The following is a 26844-nucleotide window of genomic DNA, read 5'->3' on the forward strand; positions in this document are numbered from 1 at the left end:
ACTGCTATCCAAATGTTCGGCTATCTCATCTTTTATAATTGACTCCAGCATCTTCCCCACCACCGATGTCAGGCTAACTGGTCTATAATTCCCTGTTTTCTCTCTCCTGCCTTTCTTAAAAAGTGGGATAAGCTACCCTCCAATCCACAGGGACTGATCCTGAGTCCATAGAACATTGGAAAATTATCACCAATGCATCCACGATTTCTAGAGCCACTTCCTTAAGTACCCTGGGATGCAGACCATCAGGCCCTGGGGATTTATCAGCCTTCAGTCCCATCAGTCTATCCAACATGATTTCCTGCCTAATATGGATTTCCTTCAGTTCCTCCGTCACCCCAGATCCTCTGGGCACTAGTATATCAGGAAGATTGTTTGTGTCCTCCTTAGTGAAGACAGATCCAAAGTACCTGTTGGCTCCTTTGGACAGAACATGTCATTCTCATGTCCGACACGTGGACAGAAGAAACAATTCAAAGATATTTTTGAAACAACTTCCTTGAAGAAATACAACTTCCACATTGATGCCGGTGAATCTCTGGACCATGACTGTTTGAAGTGGGGAAGGAGCATTCTGCATAACACCGAGAATCTTACCTTTGTGCACCAGGAGCACACAGAAACCCAATGTAAACAGCGTTCCCAATCTGCTCACCCATATGCCAACCTGTGACAAAATCTATGGGTTCCACATTGACCTCAAATTGCCCTAGAAACTATAGCACTGTAATGGAGACTAGTCATCCTTGATCTCAAGGGACTGACTGAAAAAAAGGGATTATTGGGGTACGATTAATCGAGCTAATGGGGCGTCATCTACTCAGAGCAGACAGAACACCAGACTCCGGTAAGACCAGAGGTGGGGGTCTGTGCATTTATGTAAATAAAGCTTGGTGCATGGACACTACCATCATCGAAAGTCACTGCTCAGCTAACATAGAGTTTCTCATGGTTAAATGCAGACCGTTCTATCTGCCCAGAGAGTTTACTTCCACTGTTGTGACTGCAGCCTATATTCCTCCGGATGCTAATGCTAAGCTTGCAATGAAGGAACTGCATACTACCATGAGCAAACAACAGACTCACAACCCCAAGGCAGCCTTCATTGTTGCAGGTGACTTAAATCACTCCAACTTGAAGACTGTACTCCCCAAATTCCACCAACATGTCTCCTTCGCCACTAGAGAAGACAAGACACTGGACAAAGTTTACACAAACATGGCTGAAGCTTACAAAGCCACCCCCCTCCCCCACCTTGGACAGTCTGATCACCTCTCATTGTTCCTGCTCCCAAAGTACTCTCCACTCCACAGACGTGTTAAACCCACAGTGAGGACAGTTAAAGTGAAAAAAAAAAAAAAAATGAAATGATTCAATTTATTGTCATTGTCAGTGTACAGTACAGAGACAACGAAATGCATTTTTAGCATCTCCCTTGAAAGGGAGACACAGGGCGTCGCGGTGTGCCCGTGCCTGCCGCCGTAACATTCCATTACAGGCAAAGGTGGGTGAAGTGTCTTGCCCAAGGACACAACGACAGTATGCACTCCAAGTGGGATTTGAACCGGCTACCTTCCGGTCGCCAGCCGAACTCTTAGCCCATTGTGCTATCTGTCGTCCAGTCTGGTCAGTGGGAGCGGACTCCACACTTCAGCAGCATTTTGGAAACATTGACTGGAATGTGTTTGCAGCTCAGGCCACCCTTGACTCCCACACGGACATTGACTCTTATACCTCCTCCGTTTTGGACTTTATAAACTCCACCATTAACAGTGTCACCTCCCTCAAACGGATTACCACATTCCCGAATCAGAAGCCATGGATGAACAGCGAGGTCAGGCTACTGCTGAAGGCACGTGACACCGCTTTCAGGTCAGGCGATGCTCGAGCCTACAGTTCATCCAGGGCTAATGCAGGGGCAGTTCAAGAACAACTCCGACCCCCGACGCATGTGGCAAGGCATCATAACTATAAACCCACCAACACCACCCCCACATCCAGCGACAATCAAGAGACAGCCATCAAGGCTGTGCTCCCTGCTGATCACCAGCCCCTCACACTCACCCCCGTCGACATGTATGTGGCAGTGAGCAGGATTAATGCATGAAAGGCTGCTGGCCCTGACGGCATCCCCGGGCGCGTCCTCAGGGCCTGTGCTGCGCAGCTGACAGACGTCTGGACTGACGTCTTCAACCTGTCACTTGCCCAAGCAGCTTTCCCCACTTGCCTTAAAACCACCTCCATCGTCGGTGCCAAACCACTCCACTATGGCGAGCCTCAACGACTTCCGCCCAGTTGCACTTACTCCCATCATAACTAAGTGCTTCGAGAGGCTGGTCCTGGCACACCTCAAAAACTGCCTACCTCCCACACTGGACCCTTATCAGTTCACCTACCGCAACAATAGGAGTACAGAGGATGCCATCTCCATGGCACTTCACTCCACCATCCCCCACCTTGTCAACAGAGACACCTACGTGAGAATGCTGTCCGTCGACTTTAGCTCAGCACCATTTAACACCATTATCCCCTCCAAACTGATCACCAAACTCATCGACCTGGGCATCGACCCCTCCCTCTGCAACTGGATACTGGACTTTCTAACTAACAGACCCCAGTCTGTGAGTTTAGACAAGCACACCTCTTCAACCCTCACCCTGAACACCGGCGTTCCACAGGGCTGTGTGCTGAGCCCCTTCCTCTACTCCCTCTTCACCTATGACTGCACACCTGTACATGGTACTAACACCATCATGAAGTATACAGATGATACAACGGTGATTGGTCTCATCAGCGACAATGATGAGTTGGCCAATAGGGAGGAGGTCCAGCTCCTAGCAGCATGGTGAGCTGACAACAACCTGGCCCTTAACTCCAAGAAGACCAAGGAGCTCATTGTAGACTTCAGGAAGTCTAGGGGCGGCACGCACACCCCCATCCACATTAACGGGACGGAGGTGGAGTGTGTTTCCAGCTTCAGGTTTCTGGGGGTCAACATCTCTGATGACCTCTCTTGGACCCACAATACCTCACACTGATCAAGAAGGCTCATCAGCGTCTCTTCTTCCTGAGGAGACTGAAGAAGGTCGATCTGTCTCCTCAGATTCTGGTGAACTTCTACCGCTGCACCATCGAGAGCATCCTGTATCACAGTATGGTATGGCAACTGCTCTGTCTCTGACCGGAAAGCACTGCAGAGGGTGGTGAAAACTGCCCAACGCATCACCGGTTCCTCACTCCCCGCCATTGAATCTATCAAGAGCAAGCGATGTCTGCGAAGGGCGCACAGCATCATCAAGGATTGCTCTCACCCCAACCACAGACTGTTTACCCTCCTCCCATCTGGGAGGTGCTGCAGGTATCTCCGTTGCCGGAGCAGCAGGTTCAGAAACAGCTACTTCCCTCCGGCTTTTACCCATCTTAACTCTGCACCTTGGTGATTGCCAGTCAACACCCCCCTGGACACTCCTTCCCCCAGTGACTGATCTCCCCCCCCCCACCCGCCCCCTGAAATTTGCACTACTGCTACTGTATATACATATATATATTTTACTGTTCCATTATTCTGTGTTCGCACTTCTGGGTGAGATGCTAACTGCATTTCGTTGTCTCTGTACTTGTACACTGCACAATGACAATAAATTTTTAATCTGAATCTGAATTAATGGCTAAAATTGAACTGAAATTCTGCTGCATTATAAATTATTGGTGCGATTATACTTACATTTTTATACATATTTTATACATTTTTTAGGATGCAGAAGTATATTGCAGCTGCTGATCTGATACCAGCTTGGTTAATAGAATATTCTTGATTTGGCAAAGTTATTAATAAAATGGGCTTATTCCTAATAGAAATGTGAGAGTTAAGTGGAACTTGTATGTTTTCTTAGGGTTAAAAATAACGTAGACCCCGCCAAACTATTTTAGGTTGCCTATGTGAACCAGAAGATGGAGATAAAGAGCAATGAATTCAGAACTAATTTGTAGAAATAATTCAATGCGTGCAATTTCAAGCTGTGCAATTGACTCACTCTGAGTACGGATTTGTTGATCAATATCGATTCATTCGTGACCAGATTTTACTTTTACTAGATTTACAGACAACTAGATTTTAGTTTAAAAAATACCAATTTTGGAACGGAGTAATGATAAAGATGAAATGGTGAGGAAGGAGGTGACTTGAGACTTGCAGCTCCCGAAGCTTTCCAAGAATTAGATTTTCCCCATTATTTGCTTTGTCTGTTATTGTTTTTGAATAAAAGTAGATTGTTCAGACTAGTCGGCAATTAGCTCAGGATGTTAGAAGACAAACTGGATGGCCTGAATTTTCTCGGTTAAACCAAAGTTTGAAAGACAATTCATCCAACTCCAGGTCAACTATTCTCTTCACAAAATACATGACATTACCCTTGAAATTACATGCAGCTTCACCTTTGGCTGACCACTTGTACTCTCACAGAGATTCTGTGTCACCTTCTATCATCAAACTTCTACCGCTGCACCATCGAGAGCATCCTTACCAACTGCATCACAGTATGGTATGGCAACTGCTCTGTCTCCGACCGGAAGGCACTGCAGAGGGTGGTGAAAATTGCCCAACCTGACCGGTTCCACGCTCCCCTCCATTCGTCTGTCCAAACCAAGCGCTGTCTGCGGAGGGCGCTTGCCAAGGAAGACAAATTCCTCCAACTCCGGGAGGTACAACTATTCTCTTCAGCAAAATGCTGTCACATCAACAACGTACCCGGTTGAAATTACATGCCCCCCCCCCCCCCCCCCCCCCCCCCTTCACCTTATTTTTTATTCCATCGTTTGTACTCTCAAGGGAGACAGATGCATTTCTGTGTCTCTGTACTGTCTATGACATAAAAAATAATATGCACATGAGGAATTTGTCAATAAATAAACATAGCATGGTTGCAAGCTAACATTGTCCAAAGTTTATACCTAAAATGAAAATGTATCATACCCTTGTTTTTCAGGTTACAGAAAAAAACAGTTCAATGCAAAACCACATGGGTTATAGTAATAGTTGTGCACCAGAATACAAAACCTCACAGCTTCCATTGAGTGAGGTATAAACAGAAAACCCTCAGCAGGTTAAGCAGCTTCTGTGGAAAGAGAAACAGTTAACATTTCAAGTAGATTGTCCGTAATATTATTTTGTTGATTGGATCTATTGTAATGCAGTATGGTTGAAAACAGGAAGTAAAATATGATGTTGGGTGTCCAGTTGTTCAGTTCAGTTTAGTTTATTGTCATGTGTACTGAGGTATGGTGAATAGCTTTTGTTGCGTGTTATCCAGTCGACAGAAAAACAATACATGACTCCAATCAAGCTATTTACAGTGTATAGGTACATGATAAGGGAATGACGTTTTGTGCAAGGTAAAGCCAGCAAAGTCCAATCAAGGAGAGTCCAAGGTAGACAAAAATGTTGGAGAAACTCAGTGGGTGAGGTAGCATCTATGGAGAGAAGGAATAGGCGACTTTTCGGGTCGAGACCCTTCTTCAGACTGATGTGGGGGGGCTGGAAAAAGAAAGGAAGAGGCGGAGACAGTAGGACTAGAAGGAGAGCTGGGAAGGGGGAGGGAGAGGGGGAGGAGGGAGAAGACAAGGGCTGTCTAAAATTAGAGAAATTAATGTTGATACCGCTGGAGTGTAAACTACCCAAGCAAAATACTCAAGCTTGTCTCATCACTACATTTGCTGGAATTCCACTGTGGAAATTGGAAAACAAATCTCTCGGAGGTTTTTTAGAGAAATACACAGAGGAACATATACCAAGCGAGTCGTCATTATGGAAAATGTATGTTGACAGCAACTTCAACATTGTTGTGCAGAAAATTAGAGATGAAGTTGCATGCAACAAAATATGGATCTCAATAGATGAGACAACCGATGCTGTGGGGAGATATGTTGCCAATGTGGTCATCAGTACATTGGAGGCAGGTCAACCATCAATGGAGTATTTGTTGACATCGGAAGTATTGGAGAAGTCAAACAGCTCAACTATTGCTCAGTTGCTTACATCTTCACTTGCTGTACTTTGGCCACAGAAGGTATAAAACACGAGAATGTTCTTCTGTTTGTGACTGATGCAGCTCCGTACATTAAAAAAGCTACTCGTGCTCTTAAAGTTTTATTCCACAAAATTTTGCATTTGACATGCTTAGCTCAAGGACTTCATAGAATTGCCAAGCACATACGTAGCTTGTTTCCAAATGTCGATCGCCTACTTTCCAATGTCAAGAAAATAAAGTTCCTGGCGATGTAGGTAAAGACTTACAAGGAAAATGTGAGAGAGTAATTTTAGCTAACAAAGATCTTGAAGAAATACAAAACATAGCTAAAGTTCTCAAAGGTAGTTGTAATGCACAAGATATTGACATGAATATAGAGTGTATAGCTTGTTCCGGGTCTGCATCAGTGACCTCAGCTGGGGTAGAAAGATGTTTTTTACAACTGAAGCATATTCTGTCTGACAGACAGCATAGTTTAACACCAGATAATTTGAAAAAAATGCTAGTAATTAAGGCAACTTTGGTCATTTAATGTAGTATACCTTTATAATTATCATTTAAAATAATATTTTGGTAGTGGAAATACATAACTTTTTATGCCTTTTTTTAAATCAATAAATGCCTTTTCTTGCCTTTTTTGTAATTTTATTATGCCTTTTTGCCTGCCTATTTATAACAACCATATAACCATATAACAATTACAGCACGGAAACAGGCCAACTCGGCCCTACAAGTCTGAGCCGAACAACTTTTTTTTCCCCTTAGTCCCACCTGCCTGCACTCATACCATAACCCTCCATTCCCTTCTCATCCATATGCCTATCCAATTTATTTTTAAATGATACCAATGAACCTGCCTCCACCAGTTCCACTGGAAGCTCATTCCACACCGCTACCACTCTCTGAGTAAAGAAGATCCCCCTCATATTACCCCTAAACTTCTGTCCCTTAGAGTTTCAGAGTGTTTTAATGCCTAAACATCCTGGCTCTAATCATCACTATCGATCACTATTTCCTTTGTCTTGCTGACATTGAGAGAATGGTTGGTGTCTCGACAACAGGACACAAGGTTCCGATCTCCTTCCTATACCCTGTCTCATCATTATTTGATATCCGGCCCACAATGATGGTGTCGTCTGCAAATTTGAAAATTGAATTAGATTTGTACATGGTTGCACACTCGGGGGTGTACAAGGAATAAAGAAGGGGACTATGAAGGAGTCCCCTTGTTGAGGATTATCATTGAGGATGATTTGTTCCCTATCCTTACTGATTGGGGTCTATTGGTCAAGAAGTTGAGGATCCAGTTTCAGAGATGAGTGCTGACACTAAGCCCCGCGAGTTTGTTGATAAGCTTGGATGGTATAATGGTATTAAAGGCAGAGCTTTAGTCTATGAATAGGAGTCCGACGTTGGTGTCTCTCTTCTCCAGTGTTCTAGGGATTGGTGTAGAGGGCAATGGCATCGTCTGTGGACCTGTTGTGGTGGTAAGCAAACTACAATGGGTCAAGGCGGCTGGATAGACTGGATTTAATGCGTTCCATAACTAGCCTCTCAAAGCATTTCATGATGGTGGATGTCAAGGCCACTGGACGGTAATCGATTAGGCATGAGGTCTTGCTTTTCTTCGGCACTGGGATGACGGTGTTATGCTTGACACAGGTAGGTACTTCAGAATAGCTTAGGGAGAAATTAAAGACATCTGCAAATACTCCCACTAGCTGGTTCGTGCAGCTACTAAGGAAATAGCCAGGAACTCTGTCTGGGCCAGTTGCGTTTCGTGGGTTTACCCTCAGGAAGGCCAATCCAACCTCTGTTACAGTCACCTTGGGGAGAGGCACACGGGGAGTCAGGTGTCACTTAGTTGGCCTTCTGCTTGAAGCGAGCATAGAAAGCATTCAGTTCATCGAGTAGGGTGGCACTATCACCAATTATATTGCCTGACCTTGCTTTGCAGCCAGTTATCTTATGCAGACCATGACAAATTCCCTGTGTGTCCGAGTGATGATACGGGACTCGTGTTTGTCCCGGTATTGTCTCTTGGCATCCTTGATGGTTTTGCGGAGATTACAGTGGGCCTTCTTGTACCGTGCGGGATCATTTGACGGGTGGAGTTTAGAGGTTAGTGACAGTTACTGGCTGGTGGAACTTAAAAAATTAGAAACTAAAGATGCAAATATATTGTTGAGACTTTTTCTAGGTAGCATATTATCAAACTTATTTCTGTTGCATTCTATACAATAATTTGATAAATGGGGAAAACAATTGTTTTACAGGTCAATAGAATGATTAAGCTTCTATCATGAATGTTGAATCGAATAAGGGAACAAATAGAGCACAGATAGCCATTACTAATTTCAACACAGAGGAGACCATTCAGCCCACCAGATTTAAGCAATTCTATCATTTCCACTTCCCTCTCTCTTTATTTCCCTGTAGCCCTGTAACTTTCTTAAATGTCAGACATAATGTGGACTCTCAAAGCAATCTATTCAGTCCAGTTCCCCACTTATTTCCCTGGAAATTATAATTTCAATTCCACCTGATTCTCTTGCAACTCACCTACATTATGTGCAATTTACATCTGTCAGTCAAACCATCAGCATGTCTTTGGGATGTGGGAGGAAATTGGGGCAATTGGCAGAAACCCACACAATCACAGGAAGAACATGCAAACATATTCTTTCACACTTGGCCATCGGCTCCATTTTTATTCGGTCATCATATTAAGGGATAATTTACAGTAACCAATTAACCTACCAGATCACATTTGTGAGGATAGACACAAAATGCTGGAGTAACTCAGTGAGACAGGCAGCATCTCTGGAGAGAAGGAATGGGTGATGTCTAGATCCATAACGTCACCTATTCTTTCTCTCCAGAGATGCTGACTGTCCTGTTGAGTTACTCTAGCATTTTTGAACTACCTTTGATTTAAACCAGCATCTGTAGTTCTTTCCTTCAAATTTGTGATATGGGAGAAAACTGTACCACCCAGTAGAACCAGTCACAGGGAGGATATGCGAACTAAACACAGACTACACTCCTCACAATGAGGGAGCAGCACTAACTGTACTGCCCAAAGCAATGTGATTCATATTGACCATGTATGGAAATACAGATTTTCTTTGTGTTTCCACTGTTGAAATGTTTATGACAAGTTGATGAACCTGTTTTGAAGTTTCGATGTCCATAGATCTTAAGTGCACAATAATTTACTATGTCTTTCTAACCACAGGGGGAACCTGGGTTGCGAGGTGAGGTTGGATTACCAGGCCCTTCAGGGAAGGGATTTGTAGGACCAAAGGTAAAAACAAATCAATGCTATATTGTATATAAATGCTGTTAGAAATCCAGTGTCTATGGCAGTGAAAACAGTTTTAACCAATTCGTTTTCCAGTTTTGTGAACTTTGGAACTATTTGTAAAATTTCCCTCTGTTTCGTATGTTGAAATCCAAAGTTCAAAGATGAAGTCTGTGATAGACAGATCAAAATGGTGCCAGTTTTCTCATTGGCCAATGGGAAGCAGGTAGGTTTGTCCTGAAATCCTAAAGGGCCTGTCCTACTTATGCAGCTTTTTCAGCGACTGCCGGCAGCCGTCATAGGTCGCTGAAAATGTTCAACATGTTGAAAATTCAGTGGCGACTAGAAAGACACTACGACTCTTTGGAGACTACTCATGGCCGTACAGGTGACACCCTGGGTGTTGCGGATCTCACCCGCGACCAAAGAGTCGTAGCGACTTTCTGGTCGCTGCTGAATTTTCAACTTGTTGAAAATTTTCGGCAACCTATGACAGGTGCCGGCAGTCACCGAAAAAGTCCCGTAAGTGGGACAGGCCCTTGAATCTTCCAGTCCTAAAGTAACACCAGCAGACTGAGGTTCTCAGCCAGGAGTTTGTAGATACCCTTTTGCCTGCATTTCCACCCTTAACTTAATAACAGAGATGCTTTGATATGAATCCATGGGCACATACAAGCACAGAAATAGCTATGGAACATTCAGGCCATTCAGTCTATTCCAGCGTTTAGTAAATTCATGGTTGATTTCCAATCCACTCGGTAGTCTTTGTTTTTTTCTTTTTCTCATATCATCTGTTGATCCAGCCTGTAAATGTTAATTGGCTCAGTACCCACAGTCTTGTGGAAATTGGTTTCCAGACTTCCATTACCTTTTGTGCAGGAAAAGTATTTTGTGATTTCAACTCTGTATGACCCAACACATTTTTAACTTTGCATCCAGATTGTGCTCAGAGTTCCATTTCAATATATTTTTTTCAATAAATATAAATTTTCAAAGTCATCAGGGAGTTACTGTATGTAGTTGGTCTGCGCTCTTCCAAATTAAAATCTTGTGCGAAGATTGGAGTTATCCCAATGCAAATTCAAAAGATTGTAAGAACTATTCATGTTGGCTCTGTGAATTAAATTCTAAATTTATGTCTTGAGCTATATTACCACTTCCACATTGATCTTGACATAAACATGATAATTACTTCAGGAAACTCTTTAATTTTGATATGTAAGCAAATAAAGGTTCCAATTTAATACAATAAGTAAAGGAATGAAAGGCCAGTTTTATGATGTGTTGGCTGAGAGATCAGTATCAGTCATCGCCCTTGTTTTCTTTTTAAAACTGCCCAAAATTCTTGACATCCAGCCAAGAAGCCAAATGCATTGTTTGAAGGTGGTATTTCTGATATAATAGAAATCTTCAATGGTGAGCAAAGGTATCAACTTAGTTTGTGCTAAGAATCTTTATCAGTGCTTGAATTTGCCATCTTGTGCAACTACAAAGTAATGCATTTGCTGTGAAACATGCTGAGGGTAATAAAGTAGACATATGAAGGCAGGTTTTTCCCTGGGCCTTGGCTTAAATGCCTGTTTTATTTTGCTGTCACAGCGTTGTGTATCACAGTACTGATTCCGTGAAAGAAAATAAAGCTTTGGCGATTTCTTGAATCATTCACTCTGTATTCCTTTTGTCCTCGCCATTGTTTCAGAGGGCAAGCATACAGCAGCTGGCTAGACAAATCATTTACCAATTGCATATGTGCAACAGTGCATAAAGTTTTTCCTGCTAGTGCGATCAAATACTGCAAAAAATGGTCAGCAAAAAGATGATTGGCAGTACCAAACAAAATCTGTTTAAAATAACAACTGCTAATTTAAAATTAATTTGTGGGCAAACAAATTTTGCGAAGTAAAAATATTTGAGGTATGAGAATATTGTGTTTTATAGAATGGAGATGACACTTCAGAAAATCAAGAATGGTTTCTATACCTAACAGTCAGGTGTTTTGTTGTTTAAGGATTTTAGTGTTACCTGCAGTAATTATAATATCTGCCTATTGTGGTAACTGGAGAATTGTGCATTTTTACAACTGCTTCCTTTAAAAATAATTGAAAATCTAACCTGATTTTGTTCTAGGGGGACCGAGGGCTACCAGGGCCACAAGGTTCGATTGGTGATCCAGGAGTTGGACTAACAGGACCTAAGGTAATGAATGCAGCCACAAAATTGATAGGCCTGAGGATTAGTTATGCTTGATATTTAATTAAAATTTTTACTTTCAACATCATCTGTGATTATACATTTTAAAATTGAGATGAATTTCAACCCTGCTGATTGTTGTTGCTCTTGTAGGGTCGTCATGGAGATCCTGGATTCCCCGGACCAGCTGGGCCTAAAGGAGAGGGTTATCCAGGTCCACAGGCAAGCAACAGCTTTACTGCAGTACTTTGACTTTTGCAGATTAGTTGCCTACATGCAATATGTGTAACATACATACTGAAGAATCCCTATTATGGAACTGCAGAGGAACTCTCATTATTTCAGTTCTCTGGATAGCAAGTTATGATGTCTCCATGAAAGCCCCCATTTATTTAACGGCGAAATGCCATTAACTGCAACACTTTTCAGATCTGGTATGGTTCAGGTATTTGTAATGATTGAATTATGATGCAACAGTATCTGGGTGTACTCATAGTATAGGCCACGTTCAAAAATATATGTGCATACAGAGTCAATAAACCATATAACCATATAACCATATAACAATTACAGCACGGAAGCAGGCCATCTCGGCCCTACAAGTCCGTGCCAAACAACTTTTTTCCCTTAGTCCCACCTGCCTGCACTCATACCATAACCCTCCATTCCCTTCTCATCCATATGCCTATCCAATTTATTTTTAAATGATACCAACGAACCTGCCTCCACCACTACCACTGGAAGCTCATTCCAAACCGCTACCACTCTCTGAGTAAAGAAGTTCCCCCTCATGTTACCCCTAAACTTCTGTCCCTTAATTCTGAAGTCATGTCCTCTTGTTTGAATCTTCCCTATTCTCAAAGGGAAAAGCTGGTCCACATCAACTCTGTCTATCCCTCTCATCATTTTAAAGACCTCTATCAAGTCACCCCTTAACCTTCTGCGCTCCAGAGAATAAAGACCTAACTTATTCAACCTTTCTCTGTAACTTAGTTGTTGAAACCCAGGCAACATTCCAGTAAATCTCCTCTGTACTCTCTCTATTTTGTTGACATCCTTCCTATAATTGGGCAACCAAAATTGTACACCATACTCCAGATTTGGTCTCACCAATGCCTTGTACAATTTTAACATTACATCCCAGCTTCTATACTCAATGCTCTGATTTATAAAGGCTAGCATACCAAAAGCTTTCTTTACCACCCAATCTATATGAGATTCCACCTTCAAGGAACAGTGCACGGTTATTCCCAGATCCCTCTGTTCAACTGTATTCTTCAATTCCCTACCATTTACCATGTACGTCCTATTTTGATTTGTCCTGCCAAGGTGTAGCACCTCACATTTATCAGCATTAAACTCCATCTGCCATCTTTCAGCCCATTCTTCCAAATGGCCTAAATCACTCTGTAGACTTTGAAAATCCTCTTCATTATCCATAACACCCCCTATCTTGGTATCATCTGTATACTTACTAATCCAACTTACCACACCTTCATCCAGATCATTGATGTACATGCCAAACAACAGTGGACCCAACACAGATCCCTGAGGCACCCCACTAGTCACCTGCCTCCAACCCGACAAACAACCATCCACCATTACCCTCTGGCTTCTCCCATTCAGCCACTGTTGAATCCGTCTTGCTACTCCTGCATTTATACCCAACAGTTGAACCTTCTTAACCAACCTTCCATGAGGAACCTTGTCAAAGGCCTTACTAAAGTCCATATAGACAACATCCACTGCTTTACCCTTGTCAATTTCCCTAGTAACCTCTTCAAAAAATTCAAGAAGATTAGTCAAACATGACCTTCCAGGCACAAATCCATGCTGACTGTTCCTAATCAGACCCTGTTTATCCAGATGCTTATATATATTATCTCTATGTATCTTTTCCATTAATTTGCCCACCACTGAAGTCAAACTAACAGGTCTATAATTGCTAGGTTTACTCTTAGAACCCTTTTTAAACAATTGAACAACATGTGCAGTACGCCAATCCTCGGGGACTATTCCCATTTCTAATGACATTTGAAATATTTCTGTCATAGCCCCGGCTATTTCTACACTAACTTCCCTCAATGTGCTAGGGAATATCCTGTCAGGACCTGGAGACTTATCCACTTTTATATTTTTCAAAAGTGTCAGTACTTCTTTTACTTTGAAACTCATAGTATCCATAGCTACTCTACTAGTTTCCCTTACCTCACATAATTCAATATCCTTCTCCTTGGTGAATATCGAAGAAAAGACATTGTTCAATATCTCCCCCATCTATTTTGGCTCTGCAGATAGCTGTCCACTCTGTCTCTCCAATGGACCAATTTTATCCCTCGTTATCCTTTTGCTATTAATATAGCTGTAGAAACCCTTTGGATTTACTTTCACCTTACTTGCCAAAGCAACCTCATCTTCTTTTAGCTTTTCTAATTTATTTCTTAAGATTCTTTTTACATTCCTTATACTCCTCAAGCACCTTATTTACTTCATGCTGCCTATAATTATTGTAGATCTCCCTCTTTTTCTGAACAAGATGTCCAATTTCCCTTGAAAACCAGGGCTCTTTCCATTTTTTACTGTTTCCTTTCAACCGAACAGGAACATAAAGATTCTGTACTCTTAAAATGTCCCCTTTAAATGTCCTCCATTTCTCTTCTACATCCTTCCCATAAAACAAAATGTCCCAGTTCACTCCTTTTAAATCATTTTGCATCTCATCAAAGTTAGCCTTTCTCCAATTAAAAATCTCAACCCTAGGTCCAGTTCTGACCCTCTCCATAATTATATTGAAACTAATGGTATTGTGATCACTGGACCCGAAGTGCTCCCCAACGCATACCTCCGTCACCTGTCCCGTCTCATTTCCTAACAGGAGGTCCAGCACTGCCCCTCCTCTAGTAGGTACCTCTATGTATTGCTGCAAAAAACTATCCTGCACACATTTTACAAACTCCAAACCATCCAGCCCATTTACAGAATGTGTTTCCCAGTCTATGTGTGGAAAGTTGAAATCTCCCACAATCACTACGTTGTGATTACTACTAATATCTGTTATCTCCCTACATATTTTCTCTTCTAATTCTCGATCCCCATTTGGCGGTCTATAATACACCCCTATAAGTGTTGCTACACCTTTCCCACTTCTCAATTCCACCCAAATAGCCTCCCTAGATGAGCCCTCCAATCTATCCTGCCAAAGCCCTGCAGTAATATCCTCCCTGACTAGCAATGCAACACCTCCACCTCTTGCCCCTCCAATTCTATCACACCTGAAGCAATGAAATCCTGGAATATTTAGTTTCCAATCACAGCCCTCCTGCAACCATGTTTCACTGATCGCCACAACATCATACTTCCAGGTGTCTGTCCAGACTCTAAGCTCATCCACCTTTCTTACAATGCTCCTAGCATTAAAATATGCACATTTAAGAAACCCCCCGCCTCTTATTCTCTGTTTATTTCCTTTTTTTTCTTTCTCCTCTTGTGTCCGAGTGCTTCCCTTTTCTGCTTCCTGCCTCCCATTCTGTCTACTAGCTTTCTCTATTTGAGTCCCTCGCCCCAACCATTCTAGTTTAAAGTCTCCCCAGTAGCCTTTGCAAATTTCCCCGCCAGGATATTGGTCCCCCTCGGGTTCAAGTGCAAACCATCCTTTCTGTACAGGTCCCACTTCCCCAAAAGAAGTCCCAATGATCCAGAAACTTGAATCCCTGCCCTCTGCACCAGTCTTTCAGCCACGCATTTATCCTCCACCTCGCTCCATTCCTACTCTCACTGTCGCGTGGCACAGGCAATAATCCTGAGATTGTTACCTTTTTGGTCCTTTTCCTTAACTCTCCTCCCACTCCCTAAATCCTCCTTTCAGGACCTCTTCCCTTTTTTTTACCTATGTCATTGGTACCTGTTTCTTTATGTTCAGTAGTGGGAGAGCTGGGAAGGGGAGGGGATGGAGGGAGAAAGCAAGGACTACCTGATATTGGAGAAGTCAATAGTCATGTAATCATTCAGTTCCTTCATTACTACTTGCTTTTCTATGAGTACAAGAATATTTATTCCATTTTATTTTAGGGTGTCACAGGCCCTCACGGTCCACGTGGTGACCCAGGAGATGATGGCAAAGGATTTCCTGGACAAAAGGTAAATCTGCATTTGCACTTTTCAAGTTCAGAAATTAACGTGTGAAATTTGATGTCCCGAATAAAATAAGGAGCCATGGATGGGTCTGAAGAAGGGGTAAATTATAACCTTTGCTACCAGTTGATGTTTGAAATTTAAAAAAAACTTGGAGCAATGGTTATAATCTAAAATTGTTGAACACACTGTGGCCTGGAAGGATATGAATTGCCTTATCAGAAGACAGGTACTATTTCTTGAGGTTACAGTGAACTCCACAGCAACAGTCTACGAGTCAGATGCCAGGGAGATCAGAACGGCAGGAGGACTGAGAAGTCAGTCAGACTTGGGGTACAGAACTAGTTCTTATATAGCTACTCACAGCTGTCTTGTCTGCACCTTCTCCCACCCTGGCTCTTGAAAAGGGTATCAATCCTTATCAGTTTCTCTGTTTCTACTGCATCTGCTCCCAAGATGAGGCTTTCCACTCCAGATGTCCTCTTTAGTCAGTAAGTAAGGCTTCCTCTCTGCTGTTATGGATGGAGCCCTGTGTCCCGCCTGTGTTCGGCTCTTGTTCACCCTTGCCCAAGAAGGAACACATTAAGAGATTCCCTGGTCCTCATGTTACACCCCCACCAGCCTCTGCACATCATTCTCTGACATTTCCACCACCTTCAACATGAACCCACCACTAATCATATCTTCCCATCCAAAATTTGTTCTGCTTTCTGTCAAGACCACTCTCTTTCCAAATCCTTAGTTCACCTCCTCTTCTTATTTGAAGCCCTTTGTCTCCTTTTCACATTTAGCCTTTGTCTCTTAGTCCACCCATCTGCCAATCAACTCCTCTCTCTTCCTCATACCCTCCTCAACACTCTCCACCTATCATTTGCCAGGCTTTGCCCCCACATCACCTTTCCTCTCCAGCTTTCTCCCCCATCCTCACCAGTGAAGAAGGATCCTGACTTAAAATATCAATCCTTATTCTCACCGTCTCTGTTTTTTACTGCATCTGCTCACCTGTCCATTTCCATCCACAGATGCTGCCGGACCTGCAGCACTTGGTTTCTCACTCAAGATTTCAACATCTGAAATTTCTTGTGTCTTTAATTCTTATACTACTAGAACATTTGTTCTATGAATGGCTTCACTGTTCATAATCTAAGGGAAAATAAAAATTACCTGAGCTTCGAAAGATCGGCCTTGCCTTTCATAATCAAAACATTTTGCAATTTAGTTCCATTTTCTTTTAAATTATTTTTGTTCTTTTTTTAAAGCAGATCTTCACTAGGTACACTAATATAAATGGATATGGAAATTGTGAGATGTCAGATAGCAGCTGAGTGAATTGTGTCTATTTTGTATATTGAATGAGGACAGAAGATACCCCAAATTACTAAAGGCATATTCCTCTGATCACCTCTGTGATCACCCTTCCCTGACTATACGATTTTCTGTGTGAGAATGATGAGTGTCTGTATTCCATTCCTGACACAGCACAAGGCGGAACTGCCTGGGTCAAATGGGTGGTTTAATGTGAAAATAAGACTAACGTATTACTATATAAATGGTGAATATATAATGAAAGTTCCTTGTTAAGGAGAAAAAATAAAAATATAGGCTGTCTCTGTGGCATTTGTACTTTCCCCCTGTTTCTGCATGGATGCCCCTTGGATACTGTTGTAATCAACCTCATTCCAAATGTAGAGTTGTTGGAATATTAATTGTTTACTGTAAATTGCTTCGAGTGTGTATAAATTAGGGCAGTGTTAATGGGTGTGTGTGCAGGAAAAGAACTAGGGAATGGCATTGATGTCAATCCTCTGAAAGCTGGCGGAAACTCATTGGGCTGAATGGCCTTATTCTATGTTGTCAGAAAATAATATAAAATAAAATTAATATACTTTTCAGGGTGATATTGGCCATCCGGGACCACTTGGCCCAGTTGGAAATTCAGGAATAGGATACCCTGGTCAAAAGGTTAGTATTGATAACCAATAAATAGTATTGGCATACCCAAATGGTTGTTACGGTCGGTCATGTATAGGTTTCCTAAACTAATGTTTAGTGTGGTGCATATTGGAAATGCTCCGTCAGACTTACCAAAATATGATCACAAAAAGATTTAACCTGGAATAAATCATGTTTGAAACCATTTAGGGTTGCTACTTGAAAAATCCAATTTCTGCAAACCTCTTCTTGATTGTGAAGGTCTGCACTTAATAACATAATTACTGACATGATTTTTTGAAATATTATGAGTGCTTATTGAAAATCAACTTTGAATGTCTTTGGCAACAAGGAAAATGAAACACTCTCCCTTATCTATATAGATTAAAGAGCAATGTAGGAACCTGAAATCATGATAATAATAGATGGGACTGCTGGTGAAGGGAGTATTGTATTTGTGTATATCAATAGCATAATTATTTTCGGAAAAGAATAATCAGAAACAAATAGTTTACTTTGCTCCTTCATGGCCCTTCTCCTTCCCACATACCAGATGGCCATTGAGGGAGTAACATCCCTTCTGATTGTGGTATATCTTTTTGACATACCTATAATCAACCGCAGACTGTACCTTGGGGAAACCAAGCTATTCGCTTTTTTAGTCCCTTCAAAGACATTCCCTTTGGTCTCAGCAGCCTTTCCTTCTCAGTAAATTAAAACATTCTTAATTTCTCGTTTTCCAGTTTTGATCACAAATGCTTGATCTATTGACTGTGTTGCTCCCTCACAATTGGACTTACTGCTGATCATTTTCTGTTTCTGTTTTGGAATTAACATCTCCAGTTTTGTAGTCCATTTGCTTGATTAACATACTGGCAAGAAATGTAAAATTCATTCAACAATAGGAATAGGAATACTTTATTGTCACATGTGACTAGGCACCGTGAAATTCTTTACTTGCATACTCAATGTATACAAATAGCGACCACTTACAGCACTGACAAAGTTACAAAGGACGCAGGCTCCCCCTTTTTGCCCCCGCACCCCCCCCTCATCCCCCCCCCCCCCTCCCCCCCCCCCCCCCCCCCCCCCCCCCTCCCTACCCCCCCACCCCCCCCCCCCACCCCCCACCACCCCCCACCCCCCCCCCCCCCCCCCCCCCCCCCCCCCCCCCCCCCCCCCCCCCCCCCCCCCCCCATTGTCCATTGTTCCACCCCCACTTCTCTCATGGCGGTCCCCCTCACACCGGTTCCTCCACTGTTCTTCCCCCTCCCTCACCGTGGTCCTCCATGCTCTCATCGATCGTCGAACTGAGAGATATTGCCGCCGCCGCGAGGCTTCACCAATGCTGAGGCCCCATCGTCACGAGGCTTCACTGCTTCTACGTGGCGATCCAGGTGGCATCGAGACTGTGGCGCTCCAATAAAGGCCTCCGGCCACGTTCCCAGTCCATAGCCTGTCAGGAAGATTTCTGGCCACCTGACCCGTTGGGAAGGCTAACATGCCAGCACAACTGCAAACTCAGGTTAGGCCAAGTATTGATCAGATATTGTCAAGGGCACAACAGCTATGATCTTTAATGCATCAGCTATTTCTATCAGACATTGGAAATATTTGCAATATCTTCCAGATTACAGTCCACTGTAACACAGAGGAGATCACCTAGGTTTTGGTTTAAATTTATTATTGTCATGAGCTACAGTGAAAACCTTTGGTTTGATGTTTGGATAGCATGCTAAATGAAGTTTTTCACTGTAGTTCAGTAGATGTGGCAATAATAAACATAAACCAAAACCTAAGTTTATGGACAATAATCTGATTGATATTTCCAATGCCCGATTGGAAGAGTCTTGATACATTAAAGTTCATGACTGTAGTGATAATGCCAAAGAAATTGGTCCCTGTCCTGATTTAGGAATAATGCTGGCTAATTGACAGATTTTAACAAGCTCTTCCATCCCCAAACTTCATAGACATAGACTTCAAAAACATAGACTTCACTCAACAGCAGCTCCCGGTAGCTCTGTAATGGTCCAGCTTCCATCTGACTGGTTGCTCCTCATCTTCTTCCCCATTCTCTTTTTGTAAAACCAACTGCTCTATCAAGATATTCCAAGTCAAAGTTTTTCAACATTTAAAAGTGAATAATTGAACAAGCATTGCCACAACGTGTAAAAAGTAACCAGTGAACATCCTGCAAGTCGTTGAATATCAATGGTGCACGATGGAAGGTGGGGATTGCAGATGCGGGTGGGAGTCCCTCCTACTGCTGAGGAAATCTAAAACATAGTGTTAGTTGAAGCATTGAACTCCAGGGTTGTAAAGGCTGACATCAGATCAAGATTTCACTCTGCTTGACGTCATGATCTGTGCGTTTCCAGAAAGTGCTAGCATTTTACATGTGAATCACTTTACCACAGCAACCAGGCAGCAGATTTGTAGAGACATCAACCATGTTTATTTCTCCCATATTAATCAATATCAATTAAATGTATAAATCTCTATATTTTACTTAGAAACATAAATGTGAGCATCTATTAATGTGAGCATTTATACATTATTTTTTCTCCTCCAGGGAACCCCAGGATCCCCAGGTTTGATGGGGCCCAGAGGCCCAGCAGGGGAAGGTATATCAGGACAGAAAGTAAATAGAAATGTTTGCCATTTTCAATATTTTTAATCAAAATGTTAACTTGCTTATCCGAAACCATATTGCCATTTGAGCCACTTATTATATGTTGCTTCAAGATTTATTTCAATGTATCTTAATATATCTTAAATAGCAAGGTACGTTGCCCTATTCTTATTCTGTAGATTATTAAACTACATAATGCCTGTATCAGAATAAAGAATAAGGAAAAAGACATCCTAAACAAACAACAAAGTGCTGGAAGAACCAGGCAGGTCAGGGAGCATCTTTGGAGGTAAATGGGCAGATGAAGTTTTGAGTCAAGACCCTTTTTCAGACTCGCATTAAGCTCCATCTCCAGTAACCTTAAATACGTGATCCACTCTGAAGGACACTGGTGATGTCTTTAGGATGAAAGGATCAATTGTCTCCTTTCCTAGATAGATGTATGGATGTAAATAACTGCATACCACTTCTACACAGAAAAGTAGTTAGGTTGACTTGATGACCTGGCTATCTTCCTTAACAATTGCTATTTAAAATGAACGTCTGACCATTAATTACATTTTGTGCATGATGGCTGACTGTGCACAGATGGATGCCACATTTTCTGCATTGCACTATTTGGTTCAGGGGCAATTTAAATATGCTTCAAATCTAAGCCCTCTTCGTGTTTCATAGAGAATAAGAATATTGGATGATCAATATTCTCAGCGGACAGAGAACTCATTCAATTATTTTAATGAAGCTGCGTACATAGGTATTCTCTCCATTGCAGCTCAAACATTGGTTAGGCAATTGGTTAAGCTTTGGATCACTGACATCTTAGATCCTAATCCCTTGCACTCAAAACCATCTGAGCTCCATCAGCACCACACAATTCCACCCAAATAATGATCCCCAAAACACTGCCTAAAAGAGCAATGGGAGCTAATTGAGTAACTTACAACATTTAATAGATTAAACACTTGCATGGAAATAATTTACAGCACAAGGCATGGGACAGACGGAACTGAAGTGCTGTATCACAAGGTTGCCAAGTGTCTGCTGCATCATTCTATGATTCTTTTACATCATTCCCATTCGCTTTGGAGTTCCAAAGCAACACTTAGCTAATGTCAACTGGGATCTCAAAGGTAGGTCAGAGCATAGAATAAATGTATTTGAATGTTAAGATATATTTCATTATGAAGGGATTTAAGAAGCTACTATCTATTTTGTTGATAGATATAAAAAGGGTTGCATTAAATAAACTGATGGTTTTACGTTAAGCATAAAGTTAGCACAATTGTAAGAATATGTGTGATAACACAGCATTCCATTTCACTGTGATATACTTAAAACAATTGCATTGTTCCCCTAATCCAAATGATTTCATCCACTGATCCAGATTATTTTCTAGCAATTTCAGTGATGAATGCTGCCATATTGTTTCAGTGATATGATTGCACTGCAGGATCTTTAGGATTATCAATTTACATGATTAACCTAATCCAGCGCATATAATTTAAGGCTGGGTTAGCTCCCCAGTCTGTCTCTTTCGTGAGAATGACACCCGATAAAGCTACGGAAAGGCCTAATGAACAACCATGGCCTAGAAATCCATCAGGCGAGAATGAAATGCTCAGAGAAGGAGAAAGAGGTGCAGCGCACAGGCCTTGAACCTGGTGAGATGCAGGATGAGCCCGACCAGGACTCACCCCACAGAGCCCAGTCCCTCCATGCACTAGATTCTCCCAACCCCTGCAGAGTAGTTATTAAGATGGCTGATCCATGGGCGGTTGCTGCTGGGACGCAAGTCGGGGCCTGATCAACTCTGGCTGGGTCACCTGGGCGAGGGCGTCTGATGTTGTGAGACCCGAAACACCCAATGACCCCCAGATCACATCACTGAGGATGCGTCCCAGCGCATCTAGAAGAAGTATATCTTTTACACTTCAAACTCAAAATTTGACTTCTTCACTTATTGGTGGTTGATCCACTCAGTTCTGTAGGTTTGTGTATAGTTAATGCCCTTGCACTACAAACTGCCTCATTTCCCAAACCCAACTCTTGATATCCACTTCATTTGCCAAATTATCTATGTCAAACCTACACCCATGTGGGATAAATGTTTCCTGAAGTTGGTGGAGTGCTCTTCCTTTCCCAAACACAGCACTTGGTCACCAACCATGCTTGAGTCATAGTCAAAGAGTCATAGTGATATAGTGTGGAAACAGGTCCTTTGGCCCAACTTGCCCACACCAGCCAACATATCCCAACTACACTTATCCCACCTGCCTGCACTTGGTCTTTGTATGTAAAGTTATCCTTTGTATGTAAAGTTATCCCTCAGATTCCTATTAACATTTATCCCCGTCACCTTAAACCTATGTCATCTGGTCCTCTATTCACCTACTCTGCACAATAGACACTGTGCAGCCACCCAATCTATTCCTCTCATGATTTTATACACCTCTATAAAATCATCCATCATCCTCCACGTTCCATGGAATAGTGTCCCAACCTACTCAACCTCTCCCTGTACCTCAGACCCTCTAGTCCTGGCAACACCCTCGTAAATCTTCTCTGTACCCTTTCAGCTTAACAACATCTTTCCTATAACATGATGCCCAGAACTGAACACAATACTCCAAATGTGGTCTCACCAATGTCTTATACAACTGCAACATGACCTCCCACCTTCTCGAATCAACTCCCACCCCCACGCGCGAATGCTGGAGAAACTCAGCGGGTGCAGCAGCATCTATGGAACGAAGGAAATAGACAACGTTTCGGCCCCGCTGCACCCGCTGAGTTTCTCCAGCATTCGTGTGTGTGGGTGGGAGTTGGGGGGAGGGGGGGGGAGAGAGACATAAGGCAGCCTGAAGAATGGGTCGCCTGTCCATTTCCCTCCGTAAATGCTGCCTGGCCCGCGGAGTTCATCCATTCATGCCTGTGTGAGAGGGAGGGAGGGAGAGAGAGAGAGAGAGGCACACACAAGGTGAATGTGAAATCTCACCTGCCTGTTTCAGTGACAGACACCCACCGCCACTAAATGAAGACACCCCCATCTGTCTCCCCCTCCTCTCCCTCGACTCCCCCACCTTTCCCTCCCAACTCCAGTCCCGTCCCAAGTTCGGTCTGTGAAACGCAACACGCCAGCCCCGACAACCAGCCCGGTGGTCAGTCCTTTGAAGATAGACACCAGTTGCTTGGAGCAACTCAGCGGGACAGGCAGCATCTCTGGAGAGAAGGAACGGGTGGCGTTTCGGGTCGAGAGCCTTCTTCAGACTGAAAGTTTCACCTCTCAGTAGATCATAAAATAACACAATCATCACGGTCAATGTGAGACACAGTCTTTATTCATATTTGACAAAATAAAAAGACGACTTCTTGCACATATTGAGAGAAGGTGCATCACACCAAACAACATTTGTCTAAAAAAACACAGATTATTCTTCAGCTCATTAAAGAGCTCGGGTGAAAAAAACCAATATAGTGTGTGACAACAAAGTAACATCATTTGTGCCACGTGATTAACTACACTACAGTCCACGATGTTCATTCATGATTAACGGGAAAGATCGGGAGACGGACAAGTCACTCGCAAAAATGACAGAATTGCAGAGTACCGTGGGAACTCTTTATCTACCTCCCGCTATATCGTGCGGAACTCTTGCTGGACCACGACCACTTCACTCTGGTGACATCTTGCATCAGGTCGCACCATGAGAACTGGCCATTAAGCCTCCATGACTAGCTTGGATTATTTAAAGATATTATTACCATGTTTATAGAAATCATGAAAAACAAAATGTGGGAAAACTGAAATAAAATAGAAAAAGCTAGAAATATACAACATTTAGAAAAATACATTTGTATATGTTTATACACTGAATTAATCAAACATTTTTAATTGAATTTTGGTTCAGATGTATTTGATTTTAATACTTGCTTCTTATAGGGAAATCGAGGATATACAGGCGAAAGAGGGAGTAAAGGAAACAAAGGTGATGAAGGAATTCCTGGCATTGATGGCAGCTCAGTAAGATACCAATTTCAAGATAATATGGGATTTAAGTTTGATTTTTTGAGAAATTGTTTAGAATAAACTATAAATTATGTTGTGTATTTTCTGAATCTGCAGGGAACAAAAGGAGAGAAGGGTGAACCTGGTTTCACAGTAAGTTTCAAAGCATGTATTTTACTCACTCTCATTTAAGGAGCACCATACAGAGTTCGAAACAGAGAAGATTAGTTGTTTCACTATGCCAACAAGCTCCTTAATTTCCACAGGATTTCCCAATTTATGGATTAAGCAGAACCTTGGCTGCTATGCCAGAGAATAGGCATAATTGCCCTTTTTTTTTAGCCATTTATACCTTCAGGATTTGCATCAAAATCCAGTCAACTCCCTAGAACTTCCTCCCATTTGTATTACATTCACAAAAGATTATTTGTAAGGGTATTCTCTGAATGTTGAGCAAAAGTATGCAAATCGTACGAGGAATTTGATTTGCTATACAATCATACCTAAAAAGCAACAAAACTCACAACCACATTAAAAATTAACATAAACATTCATCACATAGAAACATAGAAAATAGTTGCAGGAGTAGGCCATTCGGCCCTTCGAGCCTGCACCGCCATTCAATATGATCATGGCTGATCATCCAACTCAGTATCCTGCACCTGCCTTCTCTCCATACCCCCTGATCCCTTTAGCCACAAGGGCCACATCTAACTCCCGCTTAAATATAGCCAATGAACTGGCCTCAATTACCTTCTGTGGCAGAGAATTCCAGAGATTAACCACTCTCTGTGGGAAAAATGTTTTCCTCATCTCGGTCCTAAAAGATTTCCCCCTTATCCTTAAACTGTGACCTCTTGTTCTGGACTTCCCCAACATCGGGAATAATCTTTCTGCATCTAGCCTGTCCAACCCCTTAAGAATTTTGTAAGTTTCTAAATTCTAGCGAGTACAAACCGAGTCTATCCAGTCTTTCTTCATATGAAAGTCCTGACATCCCAGGAATCAGGCTGGTGAACCTTCTCTGTACTCCCTCTATGGCAAGAATGTCCTTCCTCAGATTAAGAGACCAAAACTGTACGCATTACTCCAGGTGTGGTCTCACCAAGACCCTGTATAACTGCAATAGAACCTCCTATACTCAAATCCTTTTGCTATGAATGCTAACATACCATTCGCTTTCTTCACTGCCTGCTGCACCTGCATGCCTACATTTAATGACTGGTGTACCATGACACCCAGGTCTCGATGCATCTCCCCCTTTCCTAATTGGACACCATTCAGATAATAGTCTACTTTCCTGTTTTTACCACCAAAGTGGATAACCTCACATTTATCCACATTATACTGCATCTGCCATGCATTTGCCCGCTCACCCAGCCTATCCAAGTCACCTTGCAGCCTCCTAGCATCCTCCTCACAGCCAACACAGCCCCCCAGCTTCGTGTCATCCGCAAATTTGGAGATGTTGCATTCAATTCCCTCGTCCAAATCATTAATATATATCGTAAATAGCTGGGGTCCCAGCACTGAGCCTTGCGGTACCCCACTAGTCACTGCCTGCCATTGTGAAAAGGGCCCATTTACTCCTACTCTTTGCTTCCTGTCTGCCAGCCAGTTCTCTATCCACATCAATACTGAACCCCCAATACCATGTGCTTCAAGTTTGTATACTAATCTCTTATGTGGGACCTTGTCGAAAGCCTTCTGAAAGCCCAGCTATAACACATCCACTGGTTCTCCCTTATGGCTCATCCACATTCCTCACTGTGATGGAAGGCAATAAAGTCTTATCTTCTTTCTTCCTTTTTGTCCCGCGGTCCATCTAAAGTTGGGGCGATTGAAGTTCCTCAGAATTCTTGATTTGCCTCAGAATTTTCAATTGAAACACCTTTTCACCCTTGAGACTAAAATTTAAATCAGCTAACAATGATAGATGAAGGTCTCCCCCTTTACTTTTTAAGCATAGTGTGGGTGAATACTATCAGTGGGATATGTCTCACAAACTGAAGTTTTGAACCTAATGATCTTGATATCTGTAATGTCTCCTACTCAAAATATATTACCATTAATGTCTGTGTTAAGCAGCGTTTCTTGGTGGGTCAGTACAGATTGTGCATAAAGTTTGTGCAAAGCCATAAAGGTGGCTTATGATGGGCTGCAGGGTAAGCTAATTGCATCTTGTTTAGAAGATTGATTCTGTGGCGTCAAGGTATTAAAATGTAAAAGTGATTTTTATTTTCCTATCTTCTTTAGAGAGAGGAAGTAATCAAGTTGATTAGAATGATCTGTGGTAAGTTCAAAAGTATAGATCAACCCAACCCCTCAAGGTTACTTCTCTGCTCATTTTCTACTTAAATTGATCTTGTATACAAAGGTTAGACACAGAATGCTGGAGGCTGTGTGTTCAGAAGAGACTGATTAAAGCATTCAGTTGTGTTACATTTGCCAGAGGTGGACCCTCTAAACCATTGAAAAGTATACTTTTTTTGAATGATTTCCCTGAGAGGATTATGTCACTTATACTACAGAATTGGCACTGCTGTAGTCTTGACATTTAAGGCAGGCACATTGTTATAGTAACAATAGACACAAAATGCAGGAGTAACTTAGCGGGTCA

At 42.3% G+C, this 26844-nt stretch overlaps 1 protein-coding gene across 1 annotated transcript in view; it reads left to right on the forward strand.

Annotated features, from left to right (window-relative positions):
• Positions 1–26844, forward strand: part of col28a1a (collagen, type XXVIII, alpha 1a) — a 130818-nt gene that overhangs the window by 93842 nt on the left and 10132 nt on the right. Inside the window, exons 22-31 of the mRNA XM_055649902.1 lie at positions 9265–9333; positions 11458–11526; positions 11674–11742; positions 15589–15657; positions 17545–17617; positions 19557–19600; positions 20159–20227; positions 24159–24239; positions 24342–24377; positions 26481–26517. Of these exons, the coding sequence (XP_055505877.1) occupies positions 9265–9333; positions 11458–11526; positions 11674–11742; positions 15589–15657; positions 17545–17617; positions 19557–19600; positions 20159–20227; positions 24159–24239; positions 24342–24377; positions 26481–26517 (616 nt within the window). The remainder of the gene's footprint in view (positions 1–9264; positions 9334–11457; positions 11527–11673; positions 11743–15588; positions 15658–17544; positions 17618–19556; positions 19601–20158; positions 20228–24158; positions 24240–24341; positions 24378–26480; positions 26518–26844) is intronic.

The sequence above is a fragment of the Leucoraja erinacea genome, chromosome 2 (assembly GCF_028641065.1).
Source record: "Leucoraja erinacea ecotype New England chromosome 2, Leri_hhj_1, whole genome shotgun sequence".
NCBI classification, from domain to species: Eukaryota; Metazoa; Chordata; class Chondrichthyes; order Rajiformes; family Rajidae; genus Leucoraja; species Leucoraja erinaceus.